The 15967-nt window shown below is 38.8% G+C and overlaps 1 protein-coding gene across 6 annotated transcripts in view; it reads left to right on the top strand.

Moving 5' to 3' along the window:
- LOC140236812 (dual specificity protein phosphatase CDC14A-like) overlaps nt 1–15967 on the top strand; it is an 82515-nt gene that overhangs the window by 58214 nt on the left and 8334 nt on the right. For 4 of the 6 annotated variants that reach the window (XM_072316745.1, XM_072316746.1, XM_072316747.1 and 1 more), the window contains 2 exons: nt 1414–1539; nt 8904–9003. In XM_072316745.1, the coding sequence (XP_072172846.1) occupies nt 1414–1539; nt 8904–9003 (226 nt within the window). The remainder of the gene's footprint in view (nt 1–1413; nt 1540–8903; nt 9004–15967) is intronic. The other 2 variants (XM_072316749.1, XM_072316750.1) reach the window with 1 other exon arrangement.

Raw genomic sequence — 15967 nt, forward strand, 5'->3', positions numbered from 1 at the left:
ACAATTTTGGGGGGAAATTTCAGTTGTGGTTGTGGATTCTCAGATATACATTTGTTTATTTGTTTATTTATTCATTTATTTATTCATTTATTTATTTGTTTATTCATTTATTTATTCATGTATTTATTTATTTTCTTTTGGGGGGCGTGAAGGAGACAATACTTATTGGGCGTCATACACTGGGTATAAACCTGATAAAGGAACACCTTAACAAGAAAGGTCTCTGAGTGTTTGATTTCAGCTTATGAGATAGAAGAGCTGTTTCTGTGTCTGTGTGAGTTAGGAGGGGAAAATTTACATGCAGGTTATCCTTTTTTAAATGTAATCCACAACAGCAAAGAAAAAATGCTGCATGCAAAAGCGGCTTAAAGTTGGCAAAGATAGCATTGCTTCTATTTTGTAATTGTGTGTTTGTGTGTGTTCACTTCTAGTAATCTTGATGTAAAAAAAGAAGAATTAAATTGTGACATCAATGTGATGCAAGCTCTAAGCTCTAGCGTTGGTTCAAATTCTTGCATGAAGCAAATATGTATTCCAGCAATCAAAGCATGTTTTGTTTTGTTTTTGCACTTAATTTAAACCTAAAGATGGCCTCTTTCTAGAGATAACTTACTCTGTCATCTCTTGCCATTTCTAACAATTCCACTCACATATATGGTAATAAATAATTTTTCTCATTTGTTGAGCATTGTGTCATTCTGTGCACAGATCATTGTTTTTATTTGTCATAGGTAAAGTAGATGGATAAATGCATGCATATTTATACATATCATTATCGAATCGCCATTAAGAATTGACAATACTCTTAATATGTTGACTATTCTCATTGAAAGAAAGATATATCCGTATTTATGCGTATATTTATCAATCTGTCATCGTCGTGATAGTGTAGTTGATACTGCCTTTTAAAAAGAAATGCCAAAGATAAGAACTTTGGTAAGAACTATGCATTCTTAGCAGAATATTTTACCACTAATTCCACCTGACTGAAGTCTCATTGTTCATATACTATTGGCTGGCTAAGTGTGAAAAAGGTTTACATGTTTATAATAAATATGTTAACATTTTTTAATTTAAAAAACAAACAAACAAAGTGATTCAGGCTACTGAAGAATTCATGGAGGGAACAGAGAAAGTGTTTTAGGCTACAGATATTAACCTGTGAGCACAAGCTGTAAGCAGTTTAGATAAACTGTCACAAAGAATGTGCATATAAGCATTGATATCAACTTGAAAAATACCAATGAAATCGAAATGAGCTGTTGCAGAGAGACAGTTTTCTTTGTACAATAGAATGGAATCTGTGATGGAATGTGTTCTAGAGAATCTGTAGATTCCTCCTCCTTGCCTTTAGAAAGAAGTCAAACAATTTCTTACAAATCATTTGTCTTCATCTTTTCACAACTTATCCAGGATTTCCTCGGCCACGACCTCTGCGACCTCTCCTGCCAAATCTTCCAAGGCCATCCCGTCCACCCACGTGTCCAGTGTGCGGCGTTCAACCAGGCATTCTGCGGCTTCAAACTCCGCTCTCAAAAGGTAAGGGAAGAGAAAAATATGGTATCAGCAGATGCTTCCAGTTATGAATATCAATCTGACAAGATATTGATGGCATTATGATTATTATCTAACAAGGGGAGGGGAGGAGGGAGGGGAGGAGGGAGGGGGTATTGAGAGACTATGGGGGGGGGGGGTTCTATGGCTCCATGCCATATGCTTTTCAAAAAGTCCAAGTTATTCAAATTAATCTTTCTTGCATTGAGTTGTTTTATTGCAGCTGATTGACAAACTACCCTTCATTGATGTAAATACACACCAATAATTCAGTGTGAAGAGCAATAGCCGTGATAAAAATCATGGCCATATGTACTCTAGCACATACTCAAGTCTGATGTCCATGATTTTTATCACGGCTATTACAATGAACAATGAATAATCAGTGCTTATCAATGTTGTAGAACAGCAACTTGTCAATCAGTTGCAATGTGCAAGTTAGCAAGTACTGTAAAAGTGGAAATTTTCGCGGTGTTGAAATTTTCGCGCATTTCGCGCAACCAGAAACTAGCGCGAAAATAAAAACACGCGAATATTTTTGCTTGCCATACGTTCCTGTGCGTGATGTCTTGATTCCGCGGAATTAAAAACACGCGAAACTCTTCTGACCCGGCCTAGCGCGAAAATTAGTCGCGCGAAAATATCCACTTTTACAGTAGTAACAAAGAGATGGAAAGAAAAGTTTGGAGGTCTTCCAGTCTGACTCTTAGTAGATAAAAGGAAAACAAGGCAAACAAATTTGTATGAATGCAGACACTGGTCAAACACACCTTGGGGGCTGTGGAGCCGGGAAATGTGCAAACGCCGGGAAATGTGCAAACGCCGGGAATTGTGCAAACGTCTCGCCGGGAAATGTGCAAACGCCGGGAAATGTGCAAACGTCTTGCCAGGAAATGTGCAAACGCCGGGAAATGTGCAAACGTCTCGCCGGGAAATGTGCAAATTTCATCAACGGGAAATGTGCAAACGTGACGCCGGGAAATGTGCAAAAGTTCAATTTTGCCGGGAAATGTGCAAAACGTCGCCGGGGAAATGTGCAAATCATTTACTTTAGCGATATTGTGTATAAAGATAGTAGATAAACTCCACATCAGAACTGCCCATGAACTTCCGCCATTATAGATTTTCTTAATGAAATCCTTGACAGATTTTAAACAAAATTGGTAGGTAGTACGATTATGGCAATGGGATCTCAATTTGTTTATATAGTAGCCACCCCCCCCCCCCCCCCCCCCGAAAAAGGGGAGGGGGCCTCAAAGTCCCAGAACTACGGTATTATCAAAATTCTTCTATATAACCAAATAAGAATGAGCTAGGTTGGTTCTTTAAAGATATTGATGACAGGAGTTCACGTTTAATGGCAGATCCAGGGATGCAGGGCACGGGGCCATAAGTGGGGAGGAGTCTTCAAATTGAAGCATCAGAGTCCCTAAAGTAAACTAGTGCTATGAAGACATTAATGACTGAAATTGCATGTTTGATTATGACGGATCCAGAGGCGTCCGGATCGCGGGGGGGGGGGGGGGGGTGATGAGGGGAGGAGAGGAATGTTCTACATTGTCAGTATCTTCTTGAAAAGTCTAGGACAGATTTTCACTAAACTTGTCAGATAGCCTCATTACGGTGAATTCATATTGAATATTAATTGAAATTGAAATAATCATATTAATTGAAATTGGCCCCCAATCCCCCCCCCCCCCCCCCCCCCCGGCCGAAAAGGGAGGAGAGTTGAAGCCTCAGAGTCCCTAAACTCTGGATTTTTAAAAAATCTTTTTCTGTCGAACAAAAAAAAAAAAGAAAAAAGATAGAGCTAAGTAAGTGCTTTGAGAACATTAATGACTGAAATTTCATGTTTGATTATGTGGATCCAGGGGTGCCCTGATTGGGGGTGGGGGAGGGAAGTAATGGAGAGGAGGGGGATTGTCAATATTTACTGCATCTTCTTGATAAATCTCAAGAAGGATTTTCACCAAACTTGGCAGATACCATCTTTACGGTGATATGATCTTATATGGTAAAATGAGCCCCACCCCCAGCACCGCCAAGGGGGGGGGGGGAGGAGGAGTTGAAGTTTCAGGTCCCTAAACTCTGGAATTTTTAATCTTCTTCTGTTGAACCGAAGCATATGGATCTACGTTATATGAAGACAATATCGTTTCTAAAATTTCAGGTTTGATTATGACGGGGCAGGAGTGCCCTGATAAGGGGTGTGAGGGGGAGGAAGGGGATTTTCCACATTTTCTGCATAGTCTTTGTAAAATCTATGAAGGATTTTCACCAAACTTGGCAGATAGTATAATTTATGGTGATTCGATCTTAATTTGTTGAATTGAAATCCCCCCCCCCCCCCCCCCCCGCCGACGAGAGGGGGGGGGGGGTGAACCCTCAGAGTCTCTATTCTCTTGATTTTTTTTTTTTTTTTTTTTTTTTTTTTTTTTTTTTTTTTTTTAACTTCTGTCGAACCGAAAATGTTAGTGCTGTAAAGACATTAATGACCGTAATCTCATGTTTGATTATGGCGGGTCTCGGGGTGCTCTTATCGGGGGTAGGTGAGGGTGAGGGGGAGGGGGTGCTGTTCGTTAATGGGAAGGTTCGTTATTGCGAAGGTTCGTTATTCCGAAGGGTCGTTAATCTGAAACACGCAAAGTCCCCCTACCTAGAGGTTCGTTAACCCTAACTTACCCGACGAATTCCGCGACCATTCCGGCGCGCAAATTTTTTTGACTGCGCCGCTAGCTGACTTTTTAATTTCAAGTCTCGCACAACTTTTGAGACCAAATTTGTCGCGCCCGGGCATACCGTTCCGAAGCCACGCCCCTTCAAAAAATGTTTGTCAACCCCAAAATTTCTCAAAAACGTGATTTTGTGTACAAAGTCAATACAAATTGTGTTTTTTCAATTAATTCATATAAAAATTCATATTTTTAATTTTAATGGCTGAAATCAATTTCTTTTAATATAACTATGCTTCAAAAAATTTGTATGACAAATTCTGCTGAAAGAAACTGCAAAAACAAAAGTTCGAAAAAACAAGGAAATATATAAAAATTTGATAAAACAATAAAAAAACATAAGAAATTAATTTTGATACTGATTTTTTTAGTGCGTAAATATTTGAAATGTCACTAGGAATATTTACACCAAAAACCAGCATTCCATAAGCTTTTATAAGCCAATTACAGACGAAAATGTGGTTTTTTGTTTATATTTGCATAATTAATTTATCTCAGTTTCAGTTTCAGTTTAGTTTATTTTGCACCAAGCATTAAAAATATACAGAGCAAACAATAAAAGCATGAATGTACAAAATGAGATACAAAAGAGAACAAATTCATAAGACATAGGACATACAATTAGAAATAATGTGGCGGTATGACTACATACAAAGACAATGCCATTGGTGGGGGAAGCAGCAAGAAAGGAAAAGCCCTTGTGAGTAGCTGACCCATTGTACTGTAACATACATCTAAAATAGAAAATGCAATTTTTTTTTTAAACTTTAACTAAACAATCTTGTAGATTACATCCGGCTTCATCTTCATGCAAAATTTTGCGGCGATCGCGCAATCAACGGCCGAGATCATTCTGAAGGGGGGCATAATGCCCCCCCCCCCCCCCCCCAAGAATTCAAGCTCTCTAAATAGCCCAGGTAAGTTAGGGTTAATCGAACATGCAAAAGGGTTCGTTAATCTGAAAATTTGTGGCGTTATTCCGAATGTTCGTTATTCCGAAGGCTCATTACGGATTAACCAGTCTTCGGAATAACGAACCTTCGGAATAACGAGCTGTAACCAGGGGGAGGAGGGGAATTTTCAAAATTTTCTCCATCTTCTTGAAAAATCTATGACGAATTTTCACCAAACTTGGCAGATAGCATCTTTATGGTGATAGTACTGTAAATACAGTTAATGCATTATGGAGGTTCAAGTTTACTATGACAGATGAAGGGATGCCCAAAAAGGGGAGTGGGTAGGAAGGAGGCTTAATTTTCACATTTTTTGTCTTTTTCCTGAAAACTCAAGACGCATCCCTCGGATAGTAAAATCATATATCAGCTTAAAAAAAAAGCCTATACAAAAATGATGGAGCTAATAGAGTGCTGGTGCCTGTTACGGTAAGTTAATTCATGAATTAATGCTAAGTGCGGCGGAGGCGGATTTGTCACATATTCATATATGAAATTAAAGGAGAAGAGTAGGGGAATAATGTCACGCCATTTTCAGAAAATTGTCCTCCCCCGACTTTCGGATCCTTTTGTCGTAGCGGGTCACATTTTTAGAAGGTAGATCTATACTATAGATGACATTTCACGTCTGCTTACTAAATGACGTGGGGGCTACCCTGGTCGTATCCCTAGATTTGGGGAAGGGGAACAACTTGGACTTGTTGCCCCTTCGAACAAAGTGGGATTCTATCACACTAGAGATGCTACCTCCCACGTTCGGTGAAAATCCATCAAAGATTTCTCAAGAGGATGCAGAATATGTGAAAATCCCCCCTCCTCCCCCTCACCCCCTCCCCCCCCCCCCCCCCCCCCATACGGACACCCCTCGATCCGCTACAATCAAACGTGAAATAACATTCCAGGCATTAATGTCTTCATAGCACTAACTAAGCTCTCTTTTCCGGTTTGACAGAAGAAGATAAAAATTGAGTTTAGGGACTCCGAGGCTTCACCCCCCCCCCCCCCCCCCCCGTCCTTAAGCGGTGTGTGTGTGTGTGTGTGTATGGCAGGGGGGCTCATTTTAACAAATTAAGTGCATATCACCGTAAAGAGGCAATCTGCCAATTTTGGTGAAAATCCGTCGTAGATTTTTCAAGAAGATGCTGAAAATGTGTAAAATTCCTCTCCTTGCCCTCACCCCCTCGATCTGGAGACCCCTTGATCCGCGCCATAACCAAACATGAAATTTCATTCATTAACGCTGTATCTTCATAGCACTAACTAAACTCTATCTTTATCGGTTTGACAGAAGAAGATTAAAAAAAAAATTCCAGAGTTTTGGGGACGCTGAAACTTCAACCCTGGCCCCGCAGCCCCACCCCCCCCCCCCTTCGGCGGTGAGGGGAAGGGGGGGGGGGGGCTCATTTGATCATTTGATCATTAAGATCATAACTATTACCATAATCTTGCTATCTGTCAAGTTTGGTGAAAATCCCTCATAAATATTTCAAGAACATGCTAAAATATCCCCCTCTAACCATCACCCCTCCCCCCCCCCCCCCCCCCCCCGATCTGGGCACCCCTTGATCGGCCATAATCAAACATGAAATTTCATTCATTAATCACATTAATGTCTTCATAGCACTAACTTAGCTCTATCTTTTACGGTTTGACAGAAAAATATATATTTTTTTAAATCCAGATTTTTGGGATGTTAAAAGTGAAGCTTTAACCCCCTCCCACCCCCCCTCCCCCTCACCTCCGATCAGGGCACCCCTGGGTCCGCCATAATCAAACATGAAATTTTAGTCATTAATGTCTTCATAGCACTCATTTAATTAGCTCTCTCTTTTTCGGTTCGGCAGATGAAGAAAAAAAAATCAAGCGTTTAGGGACTCTGAGGCTTCAACTCCCCCCCCCCCCGTCCTTAGGACTGGTGTGTGTGTGTGTGTGGGGGGGGGGGGGGGGCTTATTTTGACAAATTACGATTATATCACCATTAAGATGTTATCTGCCAAATCTGGTGAAAATTCGTTGTAGGGTTTGCAAGAAAATGCTGAAAATGTAATAAAAAAAAAAACCAAGACAGATGGTCGCTAAGACAGGTGGTAAAGATGGTAATGGTTCGTGCGCAGCTTTGATTGAGAGTTTCTCTTCCATCTCTACATAATATACGTGAAATGAATGGTTTGCACATTTCCCGGTGACGTTTTGCACATTTCCCGGCAAAATTGAACATTTGCACATTTCCCGGCGTCACGTTTGCACATTTCCCGTTGATGAAATTTAGAGATTTGCACATTTCCCGGCACGACGTTTGCACATTTCCCGGCGTTTGCACATTTCCCGGCGAGACGTTTGCACATTTCCAGGCGTTTGCACATTTCCCGGCGTTTGCACATTTCCCGGCTCCACAGGGGCATGGTGCACAGTGTCACCAAACACCAGGTTCATTCACACACTGTGCTGCAAACCCAAAACACACATGCACATCCATCCAGCACTCATTCCCAGCCTTCATGCTGTCCAGCGCTTTCCCACCTTAGCACTCCAGAACTCAGCCTGACACACCTTTATAAATGCAAGGAAAAATTCACCTCTGGCTTCAATTTACACACTGCTATCAACCAGCACCAGCCATTAATAGTAATAATAAAAAAAAAGAAAAACACCTGCAATGAAATAATTGCAGTTTGAACAGAATGTACATTTACATAGCTGAAAGAGCATTGCAAAGCAAAGCAGATCAAGCTGCTCAGCAAAGTGATATTTTCTTCATGGTTCTTCCCAATGACCAATCCGCTCACACTGCTCTGTATTGAGGTGAAACATACACTCTGTTTTCAGAACTTTCTGTTTCTCAATTTCTGCGTCATCAGTGGCTTTACCACTGAAAGAAAAATACTCCAGGTAGTCTTGTTAATAGTGGGTTGGTGTGGTGTGGGAAAAATTGACATGTCCATTCCCTTATTGCATTTTCAGTTCTGTTACCCTTGATGATTGAATGGGAATGCAGTGGTGGTGGTTCAAGTTTGACCTCTGAATATGAGTGTTGTGTTGATAAATACATTCTTATAAAATAAAACCAACAACTTTGTGTCTACATCCTATCTATGCACGTTTTGCACATTATTCTGTAATTGATTTTAAAACATGAAATTTTTAATAACATGTTAAGTCTCAGCACATTAACAGAGAGTAATCAGATGGATGTATGTGTTCTGTAGCACATTGGATGGTTTGATGCAACTCACACAAAACTGACAGGTTTTCTTAAGCTTGTAATAAGTACCAGTATATACGGTGTACAGCAGTGATTAAAATGTTATGGTGTATAAAATTCTACATTTATTATTTGTCATATGCAAATTTTTTGTCATCTTCTAAAGTTATAACCAGTTTTACCTCCTTACCTTTTGTGACTCCCTGCAAACAAAGAATCAGACTTTTGTGTTTTTCTGTCAAGAAATTAAAATATAGATATGGTGTTTTGTGTTTGACTATCCCTTTGCTTGTTGAAACTGTTAATTGCTCTTCAGCAAACCATCCAGCTAATCTAAGAGTCTCTGGTCATCTTGTCGGTGTCATTCTTGTCGTACCATTTTTTTGTGAGAGCTTTGTCAATAACAAAGGAATAACTTCTTTGTACCGCTCCACCCGACCCCGCCCGCGCCCTCTGCCACAGCTCGGTCCGGATTAGCAAAGAGTATAGCACAGGACATAACGCGGGCGACTACACCACCAGTACCACCTCCTCATCACTGAAATACACCCGTTCCACACCAGTAAGTGGTCCTCTCGCCCCTCCATCCCTTCTGAGTCAGCCCCACCCACTTTCATCTAGTTGTTGCTAACAAAAGACTCCTCTGTGTATATCCTGTCTTGTGCTGTGCTCACTAATGAAAAATGAAATTTTCCTTTCGGTTTTGACTGCATGTGTTGCTGTATCAACCACGATTCTTCTAGATATCTAACACATCTGAGCTCTTTGTCTGAAATACTTCCTCCTTCAACCATATTTATTTTTGGTTTTTAGTCTCATCCATGTTTGTCTCCAGACACAAAGTCTTTGCGTCTGTCTGTGTACCATGCATGTACATTTCCTTTCATTGATATTCACAGAACAGATGTCTGTTGCTCAATATCCAATCTTTATGATCTCCTTTAGATTGCAAGATGAATGGGCCTAATAGGATTTTTAAAAAAATGCAGTATGGAAGTTTAAAAGCTAAACAGAAAGAAAACATTATATGGGGCTTGGTCAATTGGCTAAATGATGAGTGAATAGCAACTATACATTGAAAATATGATTTTCATTGTTTCTCTACTTTCTTAATGGGGTAAAAAAACTGAGGATCTTACTGTATCATGAAAATTCAACCTGTTGGAGGTTTATGTGTGTGTGTGTGTGTGGGGAGGGGGACCACTTTAACTCGAAGATGGTTGCTATGATCAGTCTTTTTTTTTTTCTGACGTGCAATAATCTGAACTTGACATTATTGCAACTGATATGGTGGCAATAATGCCATATCTATTTAATGCTGTAAAAAGTACTGTGTACTCTTTGGCCTTTTCAGACTTAGTGGTTCTGTCTCTTTATTTCTAACCAGTACTGTCTTCATCTAAGCCTTTCTATTTAAGGGTCTCTTTTTGTTGATAGTTTTGTTCATGGTGAAATCATTCTAACATAGCCAAGAAGATTTGTCAATAATCATCTTTCTTTTTGTGTGTTTATTAACATATTTTGCCTAGACATGGCATTCATTTTCACTGTAACAAACGAAAGTAGAGTTAGCATTCCACTTGTGTAATGTTTGAATCTTGCATGCACCTGTTTTCCTTTTATCACCACCCATTCTTTCATTGTTCCTAAACAAGAGTTAATATCCAGTTCTTCTGTGAATCTTTCATTCCTAATACCTCTCCTCAAGTCATCTGCCATGCCTAACTTATAGTCTGACATTGCATGTGTTACGATGCGTGTATTGTACCAAACGAATGGAAATGGTACATCTTGATACTGTCATGCATTTCTTTCCAAACAGGACAGCAGAATGCATCCATGGAGAAATACAGCACATTTATACTGTTGTAATGTACATGTGTACAAATTGTAATGTTTCACTAACCACGGATGAATTTTTGTTGTAATTTTGATGATTTGTCATTTTATTCGGCTGTCTTGTGTAGCTACAGTGTATACATGTTTTGAATCTATTTTACAGGGTGCTTATTACAGGAGTACCAACCCCTGTATCCATGACGATTTGAATAGATATTTCTGACAAAAGTGAACATGTGATTTAGATTTGGTTAGCAGGAGAGAAATGATCAGTTACTGTCTTGAATTTTGCACAGTATACTGTATACACCGAATATTTTGCGAGGTTTTTATTTTCGCGAATTTCGCGAGTCAGCTGTTATTCGCGAAATTAAGAACACGCGAAAATATTGACTCTGATCCAGATATAAATGTGACGTACGTGTACACATTTTTCCTTTTAGTCCACGACTCCACGATCGCGAATTTATCCACTTGTGAAATCGTCGGGAAGTCTCGATTCGCGAAAATTTAGACTCGCGAAATATATGGCGTATACAGTAGTATTTGAGAAAATAAATGAAGGCTTGATAAGATTGTGTAAGTATCTTTGATACACATTTCTTTTTGTGCTGATATGCCACCTATACCTCCCTTCCCAGTTCTGCTTACTTAGAGCAACACGTGGCTTTGTATGTCACAGTGTTTACATTTTAGAGTTCATATACTACAGTATGAGTTTAAGTGGTACTCGATAAAGAAGTTGATTGTAGTTTAGCAATGTTATCACTTCATATATAACATTTTTGCTCTGATTACTGGCAGAATGATTCAAGGAATCAAAACACAGTCCTGCACAAAACTGAAAGACTTCAAAGTTAACTGGAGTTTTTTATCAGCCTACATTTGTAGTTCATTTAGTTATTTCTGCCTTGTATTCATACGTATGTACTGATTAATGTGCATGAATCATTAAAAAAAAGAAAGAAAAAAAACAACAACAACAACTAAACAATCCAAAGTGGCAACAGCATCTATGGATAGATTAATCTTGAATCAATCCATTCTTAGCTATTTCAAATGCACTTATATGTGGATGTATTGTATTATGAATGTTGTTAGTGTGATATATGCATTCCTTGCATTGTAGGCATAAGTCCACAAGCTTTATGTAGATCACCAAAATGCATGCATTTGACACTGATTGGTGTCAGTCCTTAATCTATGCATATTTAACCAGAATCATGTGATAATAGCATAGGATGCATGAATATAAAACAGCTGACACTCTTATATCTGAACAGAAATGTAAAACCATCCTCACGGATGCCATCTCTTACATTTTTTTTCTTTCAGTATTTGTACTATTTTTTTTTTCTTTTTTTTTTCCAAAATTGCTGCAGCTTTTATCCATAATACTGTCTTTCCCAAATTGTATTGCTACACATATCTATGGCAGGAAAGCTAGCGTTTTTTTTTTTTTTTAAACCACATAATAGAATTTTCAGCTCTCAGAATAATGCAGCACTTGCTGTTTATAAGATAGGCATCCCTGTAAAACAAATGTAAAGCCATACTGATATAATGCAGCAGAAAAACAAAAACCACAAAAGCAACATAAGAATAAAGCTCCAACATGGTATGAGATTATGTTCTAACTATCACCCATTTTCTTTTTCAAACACATTCTCCTTCCCTCCGCTACCTGACAAAGGCACTAATAGCTAGTGGCAGGTCGAGATATCTCGAGGCCAACTTAGCCCACCACCCAAGGAGATACATTTACATGTACGGCCCAGGACAGCCTGTCTACCCAGATTATGTAAACTCCCATTTTGTGTCTTTGTGGTACGCCATCACAGTCTCCTAATGAGTTCGGCACGTTTGCTTGCGTGCGAGAGAGCTATAAATGTACATCTGGCATCCTTGTTTTCTTGTGGACGTGTTTTTGTGTCGAGCTCACTTTGATTTTTTGCTTTGAAGGTCTTGCTGCCTGAGAATCCCTACTTTTGATTTTTTTCTTTCCTCATTATACTCGTCTTTGATTACATAGTCCTCTCACTCGGCACTGTATACTTTATGTTGGAAGGTCAGCCTCACATCTGTGGCAAAGCATTATTATCACCTTTCCATTATTAGCTTGTTTTGCAGCTTCTTGCTTGGTGTCAGATGTTGTACTGAAGTTAATTCCGTTGTTTGTCTCTGGTATGAATGCAGGTATAGCTAGATAACTGGCTAAGAGGAGATGAAAACCATCTGACCTTGCCTGGAAAGCTTTGCTGCAGTGAAATCGCACATTTGCTACCTAAACTTTAGGAATACAGTCATGTATGAGGCAAACAGTAGTGTTGAAATTTTGAAACAAAATGAAATAAAAGAATTAAAATCAAAGTTTTAAAAGTTGAGTCCTTACCATAGAAGGTTCCCAGTTAATTGATGTATTGTAGCTTTTTAAACCCAAATATAGTAGTTTCAGTACTTGATTCATCAGAAGGTGCAAGCAGTAGTTTTATAAAGCTGGAACCCCATCACCAGAGAAGTGGCTTTCAAGCATGGCCACATTATTACATAATCATGCTTAAACCACCACCCCCCACAAAAATTAAAAGGTAAAAAGAAGAAAACTTTAACAGGCAGTTGTCAGAGGTATGTTTTCAAGCTGCCAAGAGGGCCATTCATCTCTGTGTGTGTCACAGATTTTGTTCATATGATTTAAGAATGTGCTTTCCATAATTGTTTTTTTGCTAGAAATCAATGAAGAGTAGAAGATACAATTTTCCAGCCAAACCTTCAGGTAGAAAAGAAAATCCTATAAAATGTTACATTTGGTATTATAGATAGAAATAGACTGGAGCACTTTTCTTTTGTGCTTTTGAATAGGAGGAGAGGTCAGAGGTCAAGAGTTATGAATTTAATCTGACACGAATGAAGGGTCGTGTGTATAGGAGAATGGTTAGTGACTGTATGAGAAGGCAGAGGCAATATCGTTAATCCAGTCACTATTTGTGTAGAATTGTTATTGTTGTGTATTGTCATCTATCTGTGTGCGTACCAAGTATTGATCTTGGTATCTTGAATTCTGTTTCAGTTGTCAAATCTTGACTATTGTGATTAGTTGGAGTTGTCCTGTTAATTTTTGCTAGCCCTGCTCAACTTGTTTGTCTTGACTCTGCAAGAGACTGCTGTATGTTGATATTTCTGCTACCAGAAATATTACTGTGAGGTGGCCCCTTACATGTACATGCTTTCTGTACTGCCCCTTTCCTTTTGTGGACAATGCAGGCCTTGCGCGGAGCACGGGTTGCTCCCGCCATTTGCCGCTGCTACGAAATGGTCCAAGTTTGGTAAAATAGGCACGGCTTGCCTTGCATGGCAACTGCATGCATGAAGCTCACCTGAATCGAGAAAGTCTTGCACTGTACATGTGTGTTGTACAATGAACTGTTCTCACACATAGGTTGAGCATGCTTCCCCAGTTCTTTCTTTCGATAGAAAATGGTGCATAACATGTAACCATACATTCATATATTACTGACAAATTTATGAAGTGTCCATGAATGCTTATCATATATTCTAATGTGCTCATGTCCGTGGAAGTGCATCGCCAGTTTTCATTGTCACATAAGAATTATGCCTTCAACAGTTATGAAATAGTCTGCCCTTTTGAGAATATGAGTTCTTTCTTTTCTTTAAAGCCTAATACTTCTTTAGTGAGCATACATTGCTTCTTTCTTCTCTGTGAAACATTTACAGTGAGTGTTCTTACATAGGATTTTTGGTCCAAAGGTTTTTGCTTACAAGAAAAAAGGGAAATGACATGCTACCTACAATGCTTACAAGTACTTTGTATATGGAACTCTTCAGGAGTATTTAGATGAATGAATTTGATTTTGTTTTCTGAATTGGAGTTACCGGGGTTCCCTTATTTCAATCAAAGAAGGTCAAGCATTTAATGGAGGTTTGAAATGAAAGAGATACACATATGCAGCAATTTGAAGAAGTAATTATTTTCCATTGAGTTCCAAAATTCATTGTATCCTTATTGATGATCACAAGATCACTAAATATTGTGTCTACACTCTGTATTTCACAATAAGTCACTGAATTTTTTTGAAGCTAAAGTTATATTATGCTAGTGATTTATTTTTGCACATCATTTTTTTTTTTTTTTATTATTTCATGGCCGTGTGAATCTATTCTCAAAATTGGATATACAATGCATGTCGATTCAGCCTTGAGATATTGTTTAAGTTGATTTGGTCACTTTTGAATGTGCAATACGTACATATGATTTGCTGGGGGTTTTTTTCCAGCCATTGTTCTGATTCATCCGGAAACTTTTGACATGAATCTCTTGATTTACTCTGTGTCTGAAGGAAATGCAAACAATCTAGTCAATCCTTCTATTATGTCACTCATCAATTTTCCATTGTCATTAATGATCATCCCATAACACAAGATTTACTCCATTCAGTATGATCCACTTTGTGCTATCCTGACATGCAGATATTCAGTCAATAAGTATCAGGTGTGTCTGTGCATGTATGTGTATGTTTCCAAACCAATCCAACTCTTGATAATGAAACCATCTTGACTGTGATCTGAAACCAGAAAGTTGAAATGCCCCTCATATCCTCCCAGGTAATCCAACAGTTATACTCCAGCACAACCCAAGACAAAGTATATTCTGTCTCGTTCCCGGGGTGAGTGGAATCAAATGACGGGAGGAAATCCTGCCTCCTTTATCATCCTCTCCACCTATATTTATCTTCCGATTCGACAACATTCAAACTTGATGAGTTTCCATTCAGTGCGTCAGGTAGTGAGTGAGCTACATCTCAATCATAATGATTTCAAATAACCCAACATCTTGTAGCATCCTACTTCACTCTGATTTATTGACTGCTGAGCTCACTTACATCTTATGCCTTCAAATTTCAGATTCATAAAAAGGATATACACTGAAAATTTCTACCAATTACTCCTCTCTTCACTTCTGCATCATTTAGACAAAGAAATGTCACACCTTCATCATGGTTCTTCCTGAAGGAGCCACAAAATAAGACTTCATAATACTCAAAATTCACTGCAAGTCAGTCACCAGGTTTGTATTGATATTAGCAAGTAGCCAGGTTTCTAACGAAGTCCTCTCGTAGCCGAATCTGATCAAGTGAAATCTTTCACTCCATGACTTTTTAAATAAGGATATTTTCACACCACTTTTATCGCGGTCAATTTCACCTTTTTCTTTAAACAATTTTTAATTATCAATGTTTAACAAGAGGAATAAGAGTGGTTCTTTACATTGCTATTAGAATCATAAAAGTGTTACAGATTCAAAAAAAGCTATTACAGTGAAATAGAAAGACGTGTTCCAGAAAGGGCTAGCTCATTATATTTGTGATAAGGTCTGCACAATCTATGCATGATACAGTAGTTCGTTGAAAGAAGGGACTTTGAGGAGAGCTGCCGATAGGCTGCTTAATATTGTTTCACACATCAAAGGCCGTGTGGTATGTGCATTGCCCATTACCTGAATGCAAATCATTTCCTCCACATCAAGTGCTTAAAGTGGGAAAGATTTCCAGAAATTTATCCACATCCAAATATGTTATCTCATCCAGCTCACATCCGATTATATACACTTGACCACTCATATCTATAGGCAAGTTTGCCGCATTGATTGAGGTGAATTTGATCCAGTTGAT

This window comes from Diadema setosum, chromosome 13, assembly GCF_964275005.1.
Source record: "Diadema setosum chromosome 13, eeDiaSeto1, whole genome shotgun sequence".
Taxonomy (NCBI): Eukaryota; Metazoa; Echinodermata; class Echinoidea; order Diadematoida; family Diadematidae; genus Diadema; species Diadema setosum.